The sequence below is a fragment of the Melanotaenia boesemani genome, chromosome 3 (genome assembly GCF_017639745.1).
Source record: "Melanotaenia boesemani isolate fMelBoe1 chromosome 3, fMelBoe1.pri, whole genome shotgun sequence".
Lineage (NCBI taxonomy): Eukaryota > Metazoa > Chordata > Actinopteri > Atheriniformes > Melanotaeniidae > Melanotaenia > Melanotaenia boesemani.
The window spans coordinates 28,070,244-28,093,561 of record NC_055684.1 but is presented as its reverse complement, the minus strand read 5'-3'; the positions used below and the strand labels follow the sequence as shown (position 1 = coordinate 28,093,561).

At 36.0% G+C, this 23,318-nt stretch overlaps 3 protein-coding genes across 4 annotated transcripts; all 3 read left to right on the top strand.

Annotated features, from left to right (window-relative positions):
* The first annotated feature begins 2,185 nt into the window (after nucleotides 1-2,185).
* Nucleotides 2,186-9,483, top strand: rassf1 (Ras association domain family member 1). The gene is made up of 7 exons (XM_041980722.1): nucleotides 2,186-2,407; nucleotides 3,532-4,019; nucleotides 6,955-7,079; nucleotides 8,028-8,132; nucleotides 8,270-8,558; nucleotides 8,648-8,763; nucleotides 8,875-9,483. Exons 2-7 carry the CDS (start codon nucleotides 3,728-3,730, stop codon nucleotides 9,022-9,024), a joined length of 1,077 nt encoding a protein of 358 aa, XP_041836656.1. The 5' UTR covers nucleotides 2,186-2,407; nucleotides 3,532-3,727; the 3' UTR covers nucleotides 9,025-9,483.
* Nucleotides 9,484-10,797: 1,314 nt separating this feature from the next.
* Nucleotides 10,798-14,026, top strand: tusc2b (tumor suppressor 2, mitochondrial calcium regulator b). The gene is made up of 4 exons (XM_041981341.1): nucleotides 10,798-10,952; nucleotides 11,901-12,144; nucleotides 12,986-13,106; nucleotides 13,190-14,026. The coding sequence occupies exons 2-4, from the start codon at nucleotides 11,996-11,998 to the stop codon at nucleotides 13,253-13,255; spliced, it is 336 nt and encodes a 111-aa protein (XP_041837275.1). The 5' UTR covers nucleotides 10,798-10,952; nucleotides 11,901-11,995; the 3' UTR covers nucleotides 13,256-14,026.
* A 2,977-nt stretch (nucleotides 14,027-17,003) lies between these two features.
* On the top strand, nucleotides 17,004-23,152 carry hyal2b (hyaluronidase 2b). 2 transcript variants are annotated; one of them, XR_006009812.1, is made up of 5 exons: nucleotides 17,004-17,854; nucleotides 18,330-19,309; nucleotides 19,935-20,021; nucleotides 20,112-22,529; nucleotides 22,575-23,152. XR_006009812.1 is itself a non-coding variant. In XM_041981200.1 (4 exons), the coding sequence occupies exons 2-4, from the start codon at nucleotides 18,359-18,361 to the stop codon at nucleotides 20,499-20,501; spliced, it is 1,428 nt and encodes a 475-aa protein (XP_041837134.1). In that variant the 5' UTR covers nucleotides 17,004-17,854; nucleotides 18,330-18,358; the 3' UTR covers nucleotides 20,502-23,152. The 2 variants fall into 2 exon arrangements, 1 of the variants encoding a protein (XP_041837134.1); XM_041981200.1 differs by having other exon boundaries at nucleotides 20,112-23,152.
* Nucleotides 23,153-23,318: the final 166 nt, after the last annotated feature.

Below are 23,318 nucleotides of genomic sequence, written 5' to 3'. Positions count from 1 at the left end.
CAGCATTTTTTTACATATCATCGTTACCATCGTTATACATTATTTACAGTAATCAAAACCAAATGTGTGCTCTGTTTAATACATTTGCAACAAATTGTGTAATTAATATATAAATATAATAATAAATGTAACTCTCGAACATAACTGTTAATCAAACCTGTTAAATGCTGACGTTTTTACTTTTTACCACTTTTATTCTGAACCCAAATAGCCGGAAGTGATGTATATTATTTTGATAGTCTTGACGCATCCGCTGCTGGCTGACGTGGAGGCTTTTTGTACTACCTAAAGGTATTTGGGGAAACAGTAGTAAATCAAACAAGAACACAAGTTGCCCCCTAATTTGAGACTTTGTGTAAAATGTCATTAGAAAGCAGAACACATTGATTTATCAATCATTTCAAATCCTAAAACTGTTTAAAAAATAGTACACAAAAATCCACTATATGGACAAATTTATTCATCTTAAAGTTTCATTTTTCTATCTTTTGATACTTGGTTTTATGTTTTAGAATTTGAATTTATCGTTCTTATTTTTTTGCATTGTGAAAAGCGACTTGATTGATTCTTCTTGTCCACAATTTTTCATTTGATGTAATAGCTGATAATAAAATAAACCTCAGTGTAAATCTGGATCTCTGTATGGGACAGACAAAAACTAATACTGAATGACAGAAATCTTTTGGCCCGCAAACAGCACACAATTAAAACAGGATTTGGAATCAACTGCCTGTTCATCATTGTATCCACAAATTGAAGTTTTTTGGGGCAAGACAATGTCAAAACACATAACATTTTATATCAAATCCTTTTGGGAAACATTTATATTATTGAACTGTTTATGTTTCGTATAAATAAAAATGAAATAAATATGATCGATTTTATGACTTAATTTATAACAATGTGTTGAAAAGAGAGAGTAAGGTTACAGTAAAAACTGTTCATGCACATTGCAAGGTACCCTGCATGTAAATTATTTAAAGTATCTTGGAAGTCTTGTCTAAGTTCTCTGTACAATGTTTGTCTGTCTTCTGTCTCTTCATGTAGTCCCAACTGACTCTGCAATGTTGAGATGAAGACTCTCTTGAGACCATCTATTTCAGGATTCCTGGTTCTCATTTCAACCCAAAATAATTGACTGTGACTGATATTGTGCATGCTTTGGAATAATATAAATCACAAATTTGGAACCAATCATATGGCCCCATAATATTGATGAATAATGAATAAGAAAATGTCAAAAGTTTTTATACAGTGTTTTATATTTTGTACTAATACCACCAATTCCACATCCAGCTGACACTAAGTGGTCAGTTGTTCACTGGTCATTGTGCTCCAATTACTCACTAATAAGCTTGTGACTGCAGGGCCTCCGCACACTGGGGCTTCCAGCACAGAAAACAACAACATATCCATTGAGAACATTCTTCTTTCTGTCTCTCTTTACAAAATATACAAATATTTAATGTAGAGTGGATGATATAAGGTCTCATCACTACAACAAGATTAAGTAATGCAACTGATTGATCTACCTGTCATTATCAGGTAACATCAGGTAACTATTAACTGCAGTGATCACTTTATTTTGTCCATTTAACTTACATGACCTGTTTGCTTCAAAAAATAAAGACTTTGACTTGCACATCCCAAAACATCAGTTTCACAAATTTACTCACTACATCAACTTGAGTACTTAAGACCAGAGTCCTGCTGTTTGACCCACTTTCTTATGAGATTAACTTCATTGACAGATGCTATGGTGTTTTTTAATGACTTGCAGACATGATTTAGAAGTCATTATTCTATACTGATGATTACAAACCACTGTTTACATTTTGACATCATCAGGCAACATTGAGACATTGACATTCATGTTGTGGTGTACCCACCACTGTTGTTAGAGTTTCTTGTAATAACTTATTTTTACATTTTACATACATTTCCATTGAAAGCTGAATACTGTGAACTAGAACTGATGAAGCAATTGTCATAGATAGATAGATAGATAGATAGATAGATAGATAGATAGATAGATAGATAGATAGATAGATAGATAGATAGATAGATAATCCAATCATTCGTAATTCTTTAAACAATAAAGGTTATATTTAATTACCTTGCAGAGAAAGCTGTTGGACTTTTTAAAAAAAGGAAATGTTTACAACCATGAGTACTTGGTCTTTACAGCTGCATCAGTGTACAACCCTGTCTGTATGATGAGCTGAGGGGATTCCTTCAGCCGTGCTTTCCTCTCAGTCTACTTCAGTGCACAGATGGGATTAGACGTAATCCCGCACTCCCAATGTCCATGCGCAAACTCAAGTGCGTGCCTGTGCCGTCGGTTCGCTGTTAAATCATCAACTACAAAATATCGTCCACAAATTGCAGCGGGCATGAGGTAAACGAGGTAAGATCTTGTTTTTAAACTATTTATCTGTCCTACGGTCCGAACATTTGTTCCGGTGTGAGAGTTTGTCGTCCCGTTTCAGACTACAGGATTAAATCAGGTTGTCCCGTTACATTTAGCGATAAATATCAAACTGGAGGATGATCTATCGCTTAGATTAAACCACACGCGAGTCTGAGGCGAAAATGAACTGCTGTGATAAAACATGTATGGATGATTCTGCTTACAATGAGCTCTTGTTGCTCTGCGTGAATAATTGCGCCGTGCGGTGACCCACTTGGCAGAAAGAGCCCCGGGTTGTTCATATTCAAGTCACAATAACTCTGCTCCGCAAGGCAGTTACATTTATTAAACTCTCACATGCACCTGAGAACATTTTACACGTACTCTTAAGCAGGAAACAGGAAAATGTATACAGCAGAGCCCAGAAAACAAGTTGTTGTTGTCATATAAAGTAGGCTATGTATTAATACCATATTCCAGATTTAATCCAGAGTCCATTTTATCTTAATTAATTTTTCAATAAAACAGAATAATAGAATATACACAACTTATACATTGTGTACTAAATAGCACACTGGGTTAAATTCACAAAATTTCCCACTAAAATTATTTTAATGAGTACAGAAGCATCAAATGTGAATAGTGGCAGTTTGTTCTCTGCTAAAGAGAAATGCTCATCAATCCATCACACCACGCTGCTCTCATTTATTCACCTCTTGAAAAATATTTTTATGTATTCATTTATTTTTGACTGTTTGAATTGTTTTGAGAGAAATATATATTTTTATTGAATGAATAATTTTGCCAAGGTTCAATTTTGGTGGCTGAGATTTATTTATTTATTTGTTTATTTGTTTATTTATTTATTTATTGCTGTTGTATACAGTAAAATATTATGAGCATTCCCAGGATTGCTTAGGATTATATCTTGTCCCACATTTTGATATAATCGTATGATTCATGGCATCAGATAACAAATGCTAATCTTTTGTCTTTTTTTTAAATTCCCAAAGCTCAGTGCAAACATTGAAAGTATGATATTGTGTTGTCTGGCAGGGGGCAGATTTTGATGTCTTTTATATTAACGTAACCATTAAACATTAACATGTATGATTTTGCAGCTCTTGTGAGTAATCCTGGATGAGCTACCCCGGTTACCCTGTGCAACATCTGGAAGTGAGCTGAATCTGAAGACATTCACAGAGCATGCAAAGGTGCAGGTTTTGCTCTGCTCTTCCCTCCTAGGGTGGGACATTCACCCGTACTCATGGACAACAAGTGCTCACATGACATGTCAGTGTCTGGATCTAAGACAGGATGTCTAAATGTGAGCTGATTGAGCTGAAAGACCTTAGTGTAAATGATTCCATCGAACTGGCTGCTTCAGCTGTCCATGTTGCCCCACCCCCTGGAAACCCAGCTCAGCCCAGTCACTACCATGTTGTCCGTCTGGTTGGAGACAGCGTCAGCATTGAAACACCGGGCCGTCACGCAGGAGAGGCTGCTATGGGTCACAACTTCCAGCCTTACAGCTACACACATCTCACCTGGTGTGACCTGTGTGGAGAATTCATCTGGGGTCTTTATAAGCAGAGTTTGCGTTGTGCCAGTGAGTATCTGCTGCTTATGAATCTGTTTAAAGGAAAACGCTATATTTGTTTTAATAACAGTTTTCATGGAAAACCAAAGACACACAAAGAAGTTGTCTCATAACCCCAATTCCAAAAAAATGAGACATTGTGTAACATCTAAACCAACCCAAAATGATTTACAAACCTTGTAAACCACCATTTCAAAACAGAACACTGAAAGCATACCCCACACTGAAGGTTTGACAATTTACTATTTAATGAAAAATATCAGCTTATCTTGAATATGATGGCAGTAACACATCTGAAAAAGTTGGGACAAAACCCACATAGCATCCCTTCTCCTTGCGACAACAGTCTGTAAACATCTGGGAAACTTTCATTGTAGTCTGATAGCTGCTCAACAGTTCCAGGTCTTCTTTGTGTTTTGCATGATGCACCAAACATTTTTAACTGCGGGCAGGCCAGTCCAGCACCCAGACTCTTCTTCTACACAGCTAGGCAGTACGTGGTTTAGCATTGTGTTGCTGAAATATTCAAGGCCTTCCCTGAAAAAGACAGTCATTGGGATGGGAGCAAGTTGAACTGAGACCTGACAATCAGTGTTTTTGGATCTCACATGGCTTCTTCCTTACGTTGTAGAACTTTAAACTGCATTTGTGGATTACACAGTGATTTAATGACAATATGCATTTCCTTTACAAGGTTTATGCAGTGATATCCATAAGTCTTGTCTTTTTTTAATGTAGTGACCACGGGTTTGAAGATAATGGGAATCCAATATGGATTATTTACATTGTTCCGTACAGAAAACGATTTTTCCAACAATATTATACTGTATGTATTGTAGATCTAAGAATGCCCAATTGCAGTTTTACATTGACAAATATTATTCTAAAGCTGCTCCACAATTTGTTGATGCAATTTCTTTTTTCTTTTTTTTCCCTAAACTTGTCATGTCCAGCAAACAGAATTATGGTCTGGCTGCTGTGTTGTGCTGAACAAATTTGCTTCTCCAGGGGGACCTTTATGGGTATAAGGCTCCTCTTGATAATCTCATTTTTTATTTCTATATTTATTTAAATATATCGTTTTATCTTATTTATTTGGATTTATGGAATTTATGTAATCTTGCTGGACCTGACTGGAGGGGACAGAAAAAAAAGAAGTAAAAAGGAAAGTAGAAAAAGGAAGCGGAGACAAAGATACAGTAGATAGAAGCAACAACCCTTTAATCCAACCTAACACCAGACAACCAACTGCTACACCTTTACAGAAACACAACAGAGAATTTCTCACAGCTTTTACAAGTAAATCTTGCAATTTCTTGACCATCTGCCAAGCTTTACTTCTGAGAGACTCTGCCTCTCTAAGGTGCTCTCTCTCTCTCTCTCTCTCTCTCTCTCTCTCTCTTGACTTCATCATGTTACTGATTTGTTTTTAATTGACCTAATTAACTAATGCAACTGGGTTTTTCTTTTTAGTAACACTTAATTTTCCAGCCTTTAGTTCCCAACTTTTGAGTTACTTCCATAAATATTTTTAAAAATATTCAAATGTCTGACTTCTAAGATTTAATCTTTTTTGTTTGTTTTATGAACAATATATATTGGTTTACGAGATTTACAAATCATTCCATTCTTATTTATTTATTCATTTATTTATAGAAGTTGTACTCTGAGAAAGTAAAGAAATGTGTAGTACACCTTGTTCCCCGGTGTTGTTCCAAGGTTATTAAAAACAACTTAATGAGTTATGGCATTCACTGGCTGACACGTTGCTTCATTACAAGGAACACAGTCACTGTACTTTGCCTGAGTCAGTCCCTTATTTACTGTGTTTTTTCTGTCAGGAAGGCAGAATAATCCCCAACAAAGGCACCAGTGATTTCTGTTTAAGTAACGTTAGCTAAAACCTGCAGTTTCTATTTTAGCAGATAATTCGACAAATGAAAGTATGTTGGAAGTTGTTTTTTATATTTTCTTTAATCTATAGAAGGAAGAGGCTTGGGAACTGCATGCACATAATCCATTTTGGCCTTTCCATATAATTTTTGAAAATGAGGAAAATGTTAATAAGTTCCTTTCATCAAACATTTCTTCACTTTCCAAATAAAAACAGATAACACACTCACACACATTATTAGAGATAATAAAATATTTTTTCTTTTCATTGCATTTGATTCCATAACTTTGCAGTAACAGTGCAAACTGTGTATTAAGGTAAATAAATGCTAATGCATAGCTTGAAATTATTTATTGTATAGATAAATGCAATGTATCAGTAATTCCTATTGCTAACCTTGACCTCTCTGTGGGTTTATCTGATTACCTTACACATAATAGGTCATTAGTTAATCAATGTTAATTCACCGTTATGGAATATATTAAATGATATTCCACTAAATTAAATGATTGCCTAAAAAATAGAAAATAGTGTAGAAAAGTAACCTCTTAGGTGAGCTGTAAGTCTGACATGATTCACTAGAGTTTATTTGTATTGATACCTGTAGTACAGAGATAAAGATTCCTTCATTTGTCTAGGCTACAAACCCTCTCAGTGTAAACTGGGTGGGTCTGTGGTGTTTTTTCTGATCAGCTGATCACAGAGAAACATTAAGATTTGCTTCTAATGTAATTTATTTTAAATAGCTTCCACAACAACAGACAAAATTCCTCTTAAAGAAAAACTCAACCATGACATAAAACTTAAATTCATAACAAAGGAAGTAACAGTAAAATAATATTAACTAGTGATCTATCAAATGAAGTAATCACATTTAAACCATTTTTAATTGATCATTTAGTCATTGTGAGCAACAAGCAAACAACCAGAAACAGTTTTATAATGCAGGAGCAAATAACCGAATATAATGCGTACCTGATGACCTCCAACCAAAGCAAAGATGTGTATGCAAACTTTCAGCCTCTAACAGTTTGTGTTTCTCACTTTTAGACTGTCGTTACACATGTCACAACCGCTGCCGACCATTCATCCAACTGGACTGCAGCGCACATGGAAGTGTGTTGACAGAGAGCTCAAATTACAACGATGACCCCGTAGAGACGGACACTAATGTGGTAAAGAACAACATCAACCCAAATACTGTTTATTTATTTACATTACATTAATTAAATTACATTATTATTTTATTATGGCTTTTCTTTGTTTAAACACCTGAACTTAAAGCTTAAGGAATTTATTTAAATTGTGACTAGCAGGGGAGTCAAAAACACAACAAAAATTGTGTTTTTGATTAGCCTTTTATTCCTCCTTCGAGTCAAGGCAGAGGTATGATGTTTATCAGCAAGATAATGCTAATGTCAGGCTCCCTGAAATAAATCACTTTAACGAAAACTGGAAAATAAGACACTGACATTAGTAAATTATTCTTCTCTCTAATTACCATTCTAGTTCTTCTTTGTGCAATGTTTCTTTTTCCAGATTTTCCTAATTCTGCATAATTGCTAAAAATAACTCAGAGCATCCTTTGGGACATTTATTTGTCCTGATGGAGGCAGCATTAAAAGACTCAGTATAACAGAAATTAATCTATTTGTAGACTTATAGTATTGACAGAAACTGTAGATGCAGAACAAGAATGGAAAAATCTCATGACTGATGACTATTTTTACACAATCCTCTCACTTAATGATTAATAGCACTGGGAGACACTTTTGCTCAGGGGAGGGTTGCAGCTGATTTCACTGGGAAAGGGTTTCATCCTCCAGATGTTTTTATGGTTATGGAAAGTAGCTATTGGAAATAATGAGGTAAAAATATGAGATGATTCTGAGTTTGCTGTAATGACATCAGTCTAAAAGAGCTTCATAAATGATCCTCTCACCTGAGCCTTGAGATGATGAAAGATAGTGCATGGAGGCTGGATCTGTGTGCTTTTCTCTATATGTCTTTCAGAGTTAGAATTGTTATATTTTTATTTCCATTAATCACTCTCCATCCCAGATGTTTCCTGCTTGCTATCTTTTTGCCTAATTGGTGTATTGTCAATGCTTTTTTTATTTCAGGATGAGCAAACTGAGTTTGGTAAACAGGAGTTCAGTGTTGCTGAGATTCAGCAGAGGGTGAAAGAGTACAATGCACAGATTAACAACAATCTCTACATGGTTGATGTGAGTGAAAACATATTTTCCCTGAACATTTCTTTCTTTAAAAAACATACATAGCAACCTTTCTCAGTTTATATTCACTTGCAGACTTTGTTGAAATTTAATGAGGCCCTTTCACTTCCATTCTGTCTGCCTTGCAGAATAAAGACGGGTCCTTCACTGGATTTATCAAGGTCCACTTTCAGTTAGTCCGTCCCATCTCCCTCCCTCATCCTCAGTGCCAGGGCTCCACAGAGGAGGAAGATCAGGAGGGCAGATGTATGAAACGGCGGACTTCTTTCTACCTCCCCAAAGATGCTGCAAAGCACCTACATATAAGTTCAGAAACACGGGTACAAGAGGTCATCCAGGCTTTGCTCAACAAGTTCACAGTGGTAGACAACCCAGCAAAGTTTGCCCTGTTTGAGCACACAGAGAAACAAAGTCAAGGTAGGATTCTTGTTATTACTATGTTATTAAAGAAAACAGAAGAGGTATTATATATTCAAAATATCCTTTTCTCTTTTGATTTCGTTTAGTGTACATGCGGAAATTGTTTGACGATGAGCGTCCTCTCTATCTGCGCTTGTGTGCTGGTCCCAGTGAAACAGTCCTGAGTCTGGTTTTGAAAGAAAATGAAACAGGGGATATAAATGTAAGTTTCCATTCAGCTGTAAAAAAGCAGAAATTTGTGAACAGGTGCTGAAAACAAAATATGAACATGTACAATGTGCTCGGCTAATTCTGATGCTGCTTTCCTCCACAGTGGGATGCGTTTAGCTTTCCTGAACTCTGTAACTTTCTGCGAATCTTGCAGCGTGAGGAAGAAGAGCATGTGCGGCAGATTGGGAGGCGCTACGCTCATGCGAGAGAGATGATGAAGCAGGCCATGGCCCGGATTTCTAAACCTGGTTGATACAGAAAGATTCAACAGATCCTCAGATTTTAACATGAAGAAAAACCCTCTCTTGCCTTGAAAATAGGAAAATTGACTGATGCTGTAAAAGGGAAAGAAAAAGCTTTGTTTTTAATATAGGTTGTAATAAAGCAGGGATAGGTCTTTTATATCTAATGTGAATATCTGAAAATATCAGGGCATGTTACATTTGTGCAAATAAAACTGTATTTGTGAAATTGATTGGCTCAAAATGTAAAAAAAAAAAAGTCATCATGGGCTTAACAGGACTGTTCTTTCTCTAAAAAAGATGCTGCTTGATTATTTATAGTGATATAAAGAAACATTTTAGTATTTTCCTATAATTTATGTGGTTTATTTTCTGGTTATTTTGTGTGAAACAGTTTTTCTTTTTCTTTTTTTAAGCTGGCACTTTAATCAGTCTGTGAAATTGAGCTGGTCATGTTCATGAGATCGGAATGTGTTTTTATTCCAATTATCTAATAAACTAATTATAATAAACTGTCATTTATTTTTGTAATTTTTCAGGTTAAAGCTCAAACCTGACTGTACAACATTTAAAACCATTTGAACTAAAATGTTTTTTAAAAATAAATAACATTATTTGTTGTTCTTGAACTTTCCGACAGAAAATAGAAAGTGGCTATAAAGGTTTGATCCCATTTAAACTCTGGCAGTATTTGAATGGTTGGCTGACCTGTTTATATCCAGCTGAAAGGGTTAAAATATGGGCTATAGATTAGTTATGTTTGCCATACCGAGATCCAGGCACGGCGCCAGGATTTTTTTTCTCCTGGTGCTAATGAGGGACTTGACCAATACGTGGGGGTGCTAAGAAAATAACAGATTTCCATGATTTAGGTAACTTTATACATAGGTTATCGATTTTTTCAATAAAAGTGGCTAAGATACACAGCAATTTAACTGAATTAGCCAAAGAACATTCAGCAAAATAACCAGGCCTACAACGAGCCACAAAGCAACGGCAAAAATGTTTTCACGTGGAAAGGTGCAAGATTCAGCACCAGACAGCGACCATGTGATAAACAAGCAACACATACAGAATGCAACAAACGCATTTATTCTACATGCATAATTAATGAAATCAACTATGCATTGCTTTTATTGCCTCGGATCACAACATAACTTAAGAAATTAAACTGATTGCGAGATAAATTTAACATACTACACAGTGCAGGCGCAACGAGAAGTGCAAACAATTTGTATCTAATGATTCGGACCACCTCAGCCTAGCGTGAGTTTCAACAAAAAGTTTCCGCCCGCCCTCTGTCCCCTCTTAATCAGTGCACAGAAGAAACATGCAAGCGGAGAATCTCCGCAAACTGTTTTTAAACTAATACATTCCTTTATTATAATATTATATATAAATTCATAATTATATTTTTTATAATCTAATTTCTTGGGGGGGCTTAATGGGGCTACACAGATTTATCACGGGGCTGTAGCACCCCCTAGCCCCGGTGTGGCGCCGTGGATGCCGAGATCTCCACAGAAAATAGTTTAAAATAGTCCTAGAGACTGTTTTTAGAAATTTGACACAGATTGCTGAGTTACGTGATCAGAGACATCTGACAATAATCAGACGTTTTCCTTGATTGCAACTAAGTGGCCCACTATATAAGCTAGTGACTGGCTCTACTGCCCTCTCAGCACACAGTATGCTGCTTTCTCCGGTTTCTCCACTTCACTTGCATTTCCACTCATGACCAGATGGTGGCGTAAGCGCACCTTAATACTTCCGTATCAGCCTTCAAAGGAAAAGACAGAAGAAAAGCCTGTAAAGGAGCATAAACAGCTAGCGTAGCTCTGTGTGTTACAAGGTTTTTGGTTGTTGGTTGAATTGGCAACCCTTCAAGACAAATTCATCTAAAAAAGATCGAGCGAATACACCACCGCTCACTTTTTAGGTATGTTTTCTATGTGGCTGAAACGATCAACGCTTGTTATTAAACCAGCTAACGGTAGCCTTTGTCAACGTCAGTAAACATTTATTTGTTTAGTAAAATATAAACGTCAGTAATGCTAGTAAATCAGGGCTAGTTATCTTCAGCTACAGGAGGTGTTTGCGGACAGAACATATGTGACATTATAAAGCTACTGTAAATAATGCCTGCGGGGCGAATCTGTTGTCGGGCAAAGCTAGCTTGCCAAGTTAGCTACCATGTCAACGTTACGGAGTCGTTTAATTAAGACGGAAGGCAAAGCTGGAGTTTGTTTTTAATTTAGTGATTTATACTAACCATTTCTTCATGTTTAAAAAAAAACGTTTATAAAGGTTACAGACGTGATGAAATGTCGCCACGTACACGTCGCCGTGTTAATGAAATGTGGCATTAAACGGTTGCACTGTCATGTCTGGCCTGTTTTCTGACATTGACACAAGACTTGGATCTTTACTCTTGATTTTCAAGCTTGTATATTATTTTTTTATCGAAGTGCTATAAAATAATGTCACTGTTTTCCAAGAGCATATGTTGTTGAACAGCGTGTCCTTTCTTTCTTAGTTTCATTACGAATTATTTAAGCAATAAAATACGACTACCTCATTTTAGTCTTTTCTTTCCATCTTAATTTAAATTAAGATGAAAATACTTGTCACCCCCCCCCCCCCCCCCAAAAAAAAATACTAAATTTCAGAAAATGGCTCTCTAAAAAAAAATAAAAGAAACAAAATATATTTGATGAAATTGTTTTTAAATGTATGAAAGTGAGTGTTGATGTGTTTACTCTCCTTTTATTACAAAATGTTTCGCAATGGCATTATTTGTTCATTGCGTTTCCACGTTATTTGTATTGTATTAAATGATAAACTACCCGAAGTGACAACTGCTTCCTTTATGTGTTCCCTTTCCTAGGTGTCATACCCTGAGGGTCACATTTTCTCCTGTACACTAACTCTAACTCTACCGGCAGCCCCGTGACTCAAGAAAATAATGTGCTGCAGTTGAAGATGGGGGGTAGTGGCTCCAAATCCAAAGGATTTTGGCCTTTTTCTGGCTCAGGTAGTGGAGAGGATCCTGCCAAAGATGGAAACGAACAGTCACTGGCGAGAATGCGAGGTTTCCCAGGTGCCACACCTTTTGTGTTTACCAGACGAAGGTAATTATAGGCATAGCATCCATAAATATTATGTAAAATTTTAGTGGGGTCGTATATTCTTTTCTTTTTTTTAACTAATGTAGTTCCTTTGCAGAATCTGGTTTATTTGGAAAACCCCCCATAATGCATCGTTATGATGGTCTTGAATGCATTTGTCCCACGTCTTCCAATACAGCAGTGCATGTATTCATCTTTCAACCATTCTAATTCAACCAGTGTTGAAAAGGTTTATATGAAGAAGTTTATTGGAGTGACCCATTGTGACTGTTGATGTTTAAATGTTGAATGGCATGATATATCTACTCAAGTGAACGAAAATTAAATTTAATGCATAGCCATAAAGGGATTTGGCTATATTTGCACAGATAAAATTATCCCATAGGTACTTATTCACATTTGACAAGTATTGTTGACACAGGTAGAAATTGAGGTATAAATTTATACTTTTTGCACAACAGTTTAGAGTGCAGAAACCAGCAGGTGATGCCTATTAATTCACTAATATGCCTGTCAATATTTGTGTTCATTTTACTCTGCAGATGTAGGCAAAAACCTGCTGTGGTCTGCTGCTCCACAAAATCTGTATCCTCTTATATTATTTTTGCACTCTATATAATTTTCTTTTACTTACTCCACTTTTCTTAGCTTTAAAAACAGCCATTTTCTCCAGAGAAAAAGAGCTGAGTCAGGGTTTTCCTTACAGCCATTACTTTTTATAATCTGCACAACATACTGTATCACATAAGACTCCCAAGATATTGACTGATAAGACAGAGATTTATAGGTTTTAAAATGTTTGATAATCTAAAATCAATTTTGTAACTGTTACTTGTTGCTGCAGCTCTATGTTCTTTGACGAAGATGGTGACTTGGCCCACGAGTTCTATGAAGAGGCAGTTGTGACAAAAAATGGACGTAAAAAAGCCAAGCTGAAAAGGATTCAAAAAAACTTAACACCTCAGGTCAGAAATTCATTATGTTGAAGGAGAGCTTTGCATCTGCAATATCAGTTCAAATCGTTTACATTTCTTCCTTGTCCTTGCAGGGAATTATAAAGCTGGACCACCCATGCATCCATGTAGATTTCCCAGTTATCCTCTGTGAAGCCTGACAGTCACTGAATTTCTCGGACAAGCCACTGTGTCAGCTCCGTCCCGTGGTTTCCCTGACAGATGGAAGCCCGACCCACCTTTCAAAATAACATGATCTCTTGATATATCTGATGCCCTTGTGTGGACTGACTGCTACATTGTGTGCTAAGCCTATGCATGTGATCTTTTTTTGGCTTGTGTGCAGTGAGATATGGGATAGTCTACCATCGGGGATGAGGAGATTTGCCAAGCAGGCAAAATCCTCTCAGTTTATCGAGATCATGGTTTGCCTGCATGTCGGAGTGAATGTGTGCAAACACAAAATGATACATGAAAGAGTCCTGAGGTTGTTTTTCTTTTTTTTTTTCATGCAGATTCTTTTCTGATCTGATTAATTGAGCTCATGGAGTTTAAGGAGAATGTTATATGTCATGATCTCATATTAGAAAATTGTCCTTGAACAGTTTAGTTTTTTCACACTATTTCGACTTGCTTATACTGCATGGGACAGGATCAGCCTATGAGCAGTATCCTAGGGAGTTGACAATCAGTGGCCCACAAAAATGTCAAGTGGATTAATTTCCGATTAATGTTGGAAGGACTTGCTTTGATGACCTCAGAGCCACACATGTAAACAACAGCAGTGATTCTAATAAGAGATCCTGTTGTTTTCTTTGCTGCTTTGGCATAATGTGTTCACATTTAATTTATTAAATCAGTTTTTTTTTTTATTACAAACCCAAATGCTGTTGTCATTTTCCTGTTTTTATATCAATAAATAACATAGCAGCGTATTAAAGTGTGGGTTTTACAAGTCTTCAATACCAATTATGACAGAAAACCCATGGCTACTTAAATTGTAAAAGTCCATGTGAGTTATAAACATTAAGTTTCTGGTAAGTTGTTTTTTAACCATGGAATTTAGAAAACATACATTTTCAGGAAATCTACATTTTTATGTTGAGATCTAGGAATTAAAAATCTGCATTGTCAGAAAAAAATCTCAAAGCATGGTTGCCTCTGGAAAAGCAACTCATGACCTCAAAAGCTTCGTGGCCTGGTGTGATTTTAATTTTAAAAATGATATAATTGTAGGATTATATATTAACCACTCTTATTGTTCAATGATTAATGACTTTAATGGAATTGGTAAGAAGATATTTTCACCATCCTCAGTCCATGAAGTCTGTGTAAAGCTACCTGCACATTGTTTTCAGTTCAAACTGATAATTTACCAAATATGAAGTTTTAAGTAAACTAAACTAAAGTAAACATCACATTTCTCTTACCTGACTGAGCCTTTACATGTCGACTTTTTGCTAAGCTTTTAAGGGTTATTTATCAATAAATTTATTATAATAGAGAATCCAACCTTTGGGAAAAGTTTTTAAAAGCCAAACAAACTGATCTGACCATTCTGTGGAAACAATGCTTCTGATCTCCAGCTGCAGACCTCCGTTTGGAGGGGGAGTACGTTTGTATGACCGTCTGCTAATTTGGTTGGATGAAGTTAAGAGAGCACTAAAAGCCATCTGTGTGCTCCCCATGGGAACTGGACTTCTACAGGTTTTTCTACAAAGCTCTGTGATATTGCTCCCCTTAGAGGATGAAGAGTTCTGTGCCAAGATCCACTTTGCTTTATTGCTTCTGTGAAGTGACCTCACCCTGCACAAGCCTTTGTGCTCTTTTCACCCCTCTTGGCAAGTGTTATTTTCATGGTCTTAGGGAGACATGGCAGTACAATTATGTTCTGTTTACTTTCATAAAGCTGAAATAACATGCAAAGCCATACAGGGAATTGCAGTTTTAGGGTAAAAAGAAATTTGATTCAGCAAACCGCCCACCCTGTGGCTTTGCTGATCAGAGCATGGGCATTTTTGTAGACATGAAAATCACAAAGTAAGGCATTAGGCAAAGACATTGTAGCTACTGTATATGTGACCGTTAATAGGAATATGTACATTATTTTACCTTTCTAAAACCCAGTCTCAGGCATGCTATATTGGAACAAGGTTAAATGGGGCAATGCAGGCAGTTGGGAAAATATGTTTGATACCAGTTTAAGCAAGCTGACACTTTTTAGGCGTGCAAACAAAAATCCTATTAAATACAATTTTAAAGTAACTCATTAACTCTCAGGTGAACTTTTACCTCATTTAGCTGACAATAAACTTACAAGTCAGCTTTGAGTCATGTTCATATTACTAGTTTTTGAAAAACTGTATATTAAGATGTAATATGACACTTAAGGACATTTAACGTTTTCATTGATGTTTTGGAATTCTCTTCCATCCATCCATACAGTTATTTGTACACTATGTACTGTATATATGGCAGCTGCAATATAAATATGTTTAAAGAAACTGTTAATTCACACACACTTAGCCAATAATATAGTAGGTGATATAATCCTCAAAGAAAATGTAAAAAGGTCTCTTTTTTAATCTGACAGTGATTCAGTTGGACAGCACTTTTACTTACTTATCAAGGCTAAATAAATTTACACATATAATAGGGTTTAACTTTTTCATTCATTGCCTGTGTGTAATGTGGAGGGAGGAGTTTCCCTGGTATTTAAACAGCTGTTGGTGGTGGATTTCAAAACAGAATGAAAATCTGCTTTTGTCTGATTGGCTTCACTTACATGAACCTGCATTTTGGACAACTGATGAGTCTGACTGAGTTTCATCTGAAAACTGGGGACAACACTGTTGGTAAGAGATTAGATTAGGGCTTTTCTTAACAGAATGTTTTTAATTATTTTTTATCAATTTTGAGATTGTTTTGCTTCAGTAGCATAATATTTTTTAAAATGTGTCTTTACTATCCTCAGGGTATATTTATAATCCAAAGCAGCATAATACAATCAATAAAAGCCTTTATGTAAATGTAAATGTTTGAAAATGGGTTTTAGATGTATTAATGTTTTTATTCAAACTTAACCTCTATAATAATAATAATAATAATAATGCATTTTATTTCTTGGCGCCTTTCAAACACCCAAGGTCACCGTACACAAAAATAAAAAATAAATAAAAAGACAAAAAACACTGTACAATGTGCATAGCTTAACTGTGGTTACATAGGAGGTACAAGCATAACTTGTTATATAATTAGTAATAAGTTATATCCATGAATGAAAAAACAAAAACAAGTAAAATCTTTAGTTTACAATAGGTAATTAGACAGAATTGCAGTAAACCCAGATTACATGAAAGAAGTTACATTTTCAGGGATTTATGTGATTAAAATTTTTTATTTGATTTGATGGCCTCTTTGGTTACAGTCAGTAACAGAATTTGTGTATGGCTCATCTTATTCATTTAGAATGAATTATAATTAAAACAGCCACCGCTTTTTGCTGAGCAGTTATGTTAAAAAATAGTGACAGATAACTGACCAGAAAGACCAATCCTAGGACTAATTCTGTTAAGTCCACAGTGCTCTATAGAGCCATATTTCATTGGAATCAGCTCCTTGCGCCCACACGTACAATTGAAGTCAAATGGACAAATTAAAAAAGATCCTAAAATTACAATTACTGCCGATGACCATATCAACATCTTGCTTTAAAGTTTAACTAATTTTTATTGTAATTTAAATTTAAATCTAAACCACAGGAAGACCCCAGACGCCATGAAGAGTAGCAGCAATTAAAAGAACAGCTAATGGAAATCTTAATAAAACAATAATCAATAATCTTTAGCAGCTTAAAATGTTGAAGCTGCATCATTTTCTAAAGCTTGAAATAGAATACTGTGCAGATTTGAATGTCATATTATTTTAAAGTAATCCACAAAAATTCTTGTTAGATTACATTTTGTAAAGATAATTTTATTAATGATATATATTAGCAAAACTTCCACAGCGTAACACTTCAAAGCAATCGGACTCAGACTTGGTTATATGATATATTTTATGAACAATAATTTACAATAATGTTAGTTGTTCATGGGGCTTAGAAAAAATATATCAGTCAATGGAAAGCTTTCCTAGAAAAAGGACCCTTTTCAAATTTTGTTTTTATTGTTTTTAATATGAGAAGCGCCTTACCATTATATTCAATTACTTTCTATAATCATACCTGGAACTCCATTCATGCATATACGAGTTAAACCTTTTAAGATTGCTGCTTAAATTAAAAAAAAGAAAAAGAAAGAAAGTACAACACCTTTATGTGAAGAATCTGGTGCTGCTTTAATCAACGAAATACCTTTAAGAACAGACTATTAGCAGGTGGGGGTGGACGTTGACACTGGAATAAACATTAATTCTCAAATTTACGTCCAACAAGGTAATTATTTAATTTAGATGTTAAATATTTGTCATGTTAAGTGCCATCGTGTTTTGTACAAGACAAATAAGAATTTATGACAAATTACATATCTGATTAATCCAGAATCCCCCTACTCATCAGTGAAATGCAGTGGTCTGTTGTTGCTCAACGTTTTCCGTCACCATCCTTCCTGGCTGGATATTCTGAAGCGGATTTCTCACTCATCGAAATGGATTGAACGGACATTAACTGCTATGTCTCACATGGCAGGACTGCGGAAAAGGAGTTTATATGACGGTTACATGAGAGGAATAAACCTTTGTCCCGGGCGTCAACAGAACAGGTTAGACTGAACAGGAAGAATAAACCCGTTAGCTAACTTAGCAACACGGTGGCTAGTTTCAATAAAACTTTGAGCTAATGTGGCTAAGAACCGTTCTTCGAGTACACATAAAAAATAACTTGCAGTGTAAAGTAGGATTTTTACTACTAGAGTACTAGTGGTGTTTTTTATCTGTAGCGTTACATTTGTTGCTCAACTACATGTTATCTTTCTGATTCATTGAAGACCCAAGGCAGGAAGTAATAAGGAATTGATTAAATTAATTATAAGACAGACCTTCCCCATTTTGAGATGCTCGTTGAAACGCGGCAATTTTTTATAAGATCTTCTTGGTTTTATTACACATGGAGCCCCAAATTCTTTATTTCTCACATAGTTTAGGTCTTCAGAAAACTGATTACTGAATTACTTGTTGAGATATTTGACCTTATTTTATTTTTGATTGAATTTCACAAAACAATTTTGTCTTTTCTAGAGAGAAAGGAGTGAAGGTGTGCAGTGACCATGAAGGCTGTATTTCCCTTCCTTCTCACCACAGCTGGTCAGCTGCCATGGTTGATTCTGACTCTGTTTACATCATGGATGGTCATGTCTTCAGCAGATACAAAGCAGACAAGATGGCCATTATATTCCCAGAAGCCAGTTATTCTTGTCTGGAATGCCCCAACACAGGAGTGTGGGACAAGACATGGTGTTACTTTATCTTTGGACCAGTTTGACATCGTAGCAACACCCAATGAGGGCTTTGTCCGACAGAATCTCACAATGTTCTACAAGGAACGCCTTGGGTTGTATCCCTATTATGAGCATGGGGACACTGCAGTGAATGGAGGCCTTCCGCAGCTTGCCAGCCTCGTTCAGCACTATGAAAAGATGCCCGAAGGTCTGCAGAAATACATAAGAGAGCCCCAGGCAAAAGGTTTGTCTGTTATTGACTGGGAGGAGTGGCGCCCATTGTGGATTCGAAATTGGGATACTAAAGATATCTATAGACGAAAATCACGTGAATTGTTGGCCAAAAAGAACCCTGAATGGACTCCAGAACGAGTGGGAGAAATTGCACAACAAGAATTTGAGCAATCGGCTCAAAAATTCATGCTGGAAACTCTGAAGCTTGCAAAGAATCTGAGACCCAATCAACTATGGGGCTTCTACTTGTTTCCAGATTGCTACAACCATGACTACAAAGCTGGTCTGAAAAACTATACAGGTCACTGTCCCGCTGTGGAGATGGGCCGCAACGATAAACTTAACTGGTTATGGATGGAATGTACAGCATTTTTCCCATCAATCTACATGGGATCTGTACTTCGCTCTTCAATTTATGGGCGCCTGTTTGTCCGAAACAGGGTGAAAGAAGCGATGCGCTTGGCATCTGTTGGGGATGGGTTAGCACGTCCTGTTTTTGTTTATACCCGGCCTACTTACAACAGTCAGATGACCCTCCTAACTGAGGTAAGTTTGTTACAGCAGAAACTTTTCAAGAGTTAAATATAGTCAACCAAATACAACCATTGTTTAATGTATAAATGTAGTTTTGAAGTCAACTTTTAAGTCTCATGTCAGTCATACTTGATTTAATAAACTGGAAAAAAAAAACAGCGAAAAATGTCAAATTGTATTATGAAAACACAAAACAACAAATGACAGATTCACTGAGTATGTTAATTTTTTTATGTGAGTGATATAGTTATTTATGTTTGTGACGTTCGACACATGACTCATTTTGCTCAAAAATATACAATATATTACCACTGGTAATGTACCTGCATTTACTCCTACCAAAGCATAAACATCTGCTTAGAGTCTGAATGTACAGCAACACACAGACATATTTCATCTTACATGATCTAAACACCCCACTTTAGTGTCTTGTCACTGGCAACCACCATTAACATCTAATGACATGTACATGGTATTCCTTATCATGACACTAGATCGGATATTACTTTTGTATTATCCAACTGTTGCCCGTACCTAAACTCAAATGAAGTAAAATTATGTATTGTTTTTTGGGGGTGTGCAATATTTTCTTAATCTAATGTTAAACAATTTAACTTTTTGTGTACACCTTTTACAGACAGATTTGGTCTCCACCATTGGTGAGAGTGTTGCACTTGGCGCTGCAGGTGTCATCTTCTGGGGGGACACTTCCTATGCAAGCAATGTAAGAGCTGAATCTTCTCTGTTTGTGTGATGCTGAAAAGGTTGCTGTTCTGTGGGTTGAGGTTTACATCATTGTGTTTCTATCCTGTAGACCAGCTGCTCCACCCTGAAAAAATATCTTCTAGGACAACTGGGTCAGTACCTCCTCAATGTGTCCACAGCAGCAGAGCAGTGCAGCCAGGCGCTGTGTAAATCCCATGGCCGTTGTCTTCGGCGAGTACCAGACAGTGATGTATATCTGCATCTCAGCCCTTCAACTCATAGGATAACAAGTCAGAGTGGTCATTTAAAGGTTGCAGGAGCACCTGGCCAGGCCGAGCTGGACGTTTTCCGCACACATTTCCAGTGCCAATGCTACAGTGGGTACAGGGGCAATGGGTGCGAGCAGAAAGAAAAAGGGCAGAATAGAGCCTCCTCTGTTTTAGGAACCTGGCCTCTCTGCCTTTTACTCCCACTTTTACTCCTGTCTCTCCTTCAATGAGGAAAACTGTGAAGCTTAAGCTCTTCAGGCAGCACAAAACGGAAAGTTCAGACTTTTTGACATAAAGTTGGTAAGTTACTGTGTTGAAGCATTAACAGCTTGTTGTGAGGGGTAGAATTAGATTCACTAGGTTGACAAAAGGTGTTCATTAAATCATATCCTTTGTGTCAAAAATAAAAGCTTAATCTGACAGGTCTCTGTCAACTTAACCAAGATGAGCTGATATTGAACCACACTATGTTGAACAGGACTGCTTTGAAACTATCTCCACAAGACACGGCGTTTTTTGTATTTAATTTTTATGGTGTACACAACAACAGAACAAAATGAGCCAAAACAAAACTGGAAGGATGCATTTGATGCCAAACTGCATATAACAGGGTTCTTTACGGGTTCTGACAGAAGTTTTTCGAAAGAATAGAATAGAACTTTATTGTCATTGCAACAAAGTACAATGAAATTACAACAAAATTTCCTTCCTGTTAAAATGGAATTTATTTTCCTTTCCACTGTTGCCCGCTGCCCCGTGCATGCTCAGGATCTGCGACTGAAAGTCAAAATTTGATGTAATCTGTTTGTTTTCCTTAGCTAGGCTGTTGTTTATTCAGAATTGGCTTGTATGGATACTGACTGGATGACAGTGAATTGGCTCAAAGTAACTTGTCTGTAAAGTGCCCTGAGATGACGACGTTGTGAATTAAAGACCTAAAGCTGAATTGACTTCACCTCATGTCCTTGAGGGCCACTGCCCTGCAGGTTTTTGTTATTTCCCTGCTTTTACAAACCCGATTCAAATGAAGCGGATCTTCTTAACACCTTAACGCCTATTGATAAGTCATCCATTTGGCCAGGTGATTGCAAATGATTGGCCCTCAAGGACCAGAGTTAAAGAACCTTTGCATTTACACCAATAGCTGAATGTAGCATTATAGTGTGAATGTTTGATGGATTCTCTTGTAAAGTCTGATAGAACTTTTTGAATGAAATATTAACAGTGATTCATGCCAGAAGATGATAGATCACAGTCTTATCCTTTGCTTACAGAAGCAGCGTAGCTGGACCTGCCTGTTTCAATTCAAAATGTGCCTTAAGAGGGCTACAAAGTGCTCTTATAGTTGTATTTGTTTACATTTTTTTCAGTAGTGCTTTGTTCAGTATTTTGCACTGATCCTATTGCCATAATGCCTATGAGTTTTTTTGTATTAAATAAATTGTAGATGAATGGGAAATTATGGACACAACAGTAAAGACCAATGGAAACAACAAATATTTATTCAGTGATTAATGCTGATGATATTATCTAATTAACTTTGATTTTACTGTGATAACAAGTCATGCCAAAATTTTTCATTATTGGTATTCAGGTATTATCTCTTCTATTGTAATTTTACTTTTCTTGAAAATATACTGGCCTTTTAAATGTACAAATATTTGATCTAAATGATCAAATCTCATTTCTGCTTGTCACAAATGTATTGGAAATTTTAATATAGAAATGTCAGTTTGTAAGCCATTAAATTTTACTCCTGTCTTGGCATCTTTTGAACCATAATGTAGGGTTTGTGTTAAAAACGTATTAACTGACTGAAAAATATCAACTCTATAAGCGCAGAAATCTAATATTTCTTTGGGCTTCATTCACATTTGAGTATATTTGTGTCTATTTTACATCAAGTCACTGCAGCTTGTGTGAGACTTTCTGCTGGTGTGCTGATAGCAACTACTGTAGGTACATGTTTGGAATAGTTTTGTTGCTCTTGTATTTGCTATTCCATAGCTACCTGAGTAGTTTCATATTTATACTGTACTGTATATTTAGTTAATTAATATGAATTGTGATGTCAGTTATTCATAGTTTCTACTGTTTTTTTCTTTTAACTAACTAAAAAAGCAGACAAAGGCTCAGATAATATTAGCATAGGATGTCATATATTAGTTTTTTTTTCTTTATTTTGCACTTTAATCTTTTTTTTCTCATGTTGAATTTGTTTTCATTACATATTGGTACGTAATGAAAGATAAAATTTTGTTTTGTTTCCTAGGGAGAAAAAAAGCCTATATGCATATTGTCAGTTCATTATAGTATAATAGTGGTTTTCCCATGTATTGTGCCAAGGTACAGATATGTTTCACTATGAACCTTATAAAAAAGAGAGCGATAAATGGGTATTTATATGGTTGTTATGCCTTCTCTTTTTTCCTTGTATCAGGTATCATGCTTAAAGTTTGTAGCTGAATATCAGCAAAGTTAACAGAACTGATCATAACAGATTAAAATCTAGGGAAAAAAGACTGATGTTAATTGCACAACTTTCCTTAGTTTGGTCTTAGTATCTTTATTTCTGTACCATCCTATCTTTAGAAACAGTTTTAAATATTGATATGTCTTCCAGTTAATTTAAAAACCTTATTTTGCCAAAAACAGTTTGTCCATCCACCCATTTTCAATACCTGCTCATTCCAATGCAGGTGGCTGCAGATGGCTGGTCACTAGGACAGAGGCAGGGTAAAGCCTGGACAGGTTGCCATTCCATTGCAGATTAACTGTCATTGTTTCAAACCATATCTGCCAAAGTTAATGAGGTTCTGTAACTTAAACATTTCATATGCAATTATTACAGTGGAGAACTGCAATATTAAAATTCCTTTTTATGTGCAATTTTTTTCTGTCTCATATTTTCTTATGCTAAACAGAAGGTTGTCTTTTCAGGGTTTATATATATATAAACAAAACATTTGCAAACTTCTAGAAAAGGGTTTAAAATTCAAGGTGTTTGTTGAATGTAAAGGGGCTCAATACTCGTGAGAATCTGATGT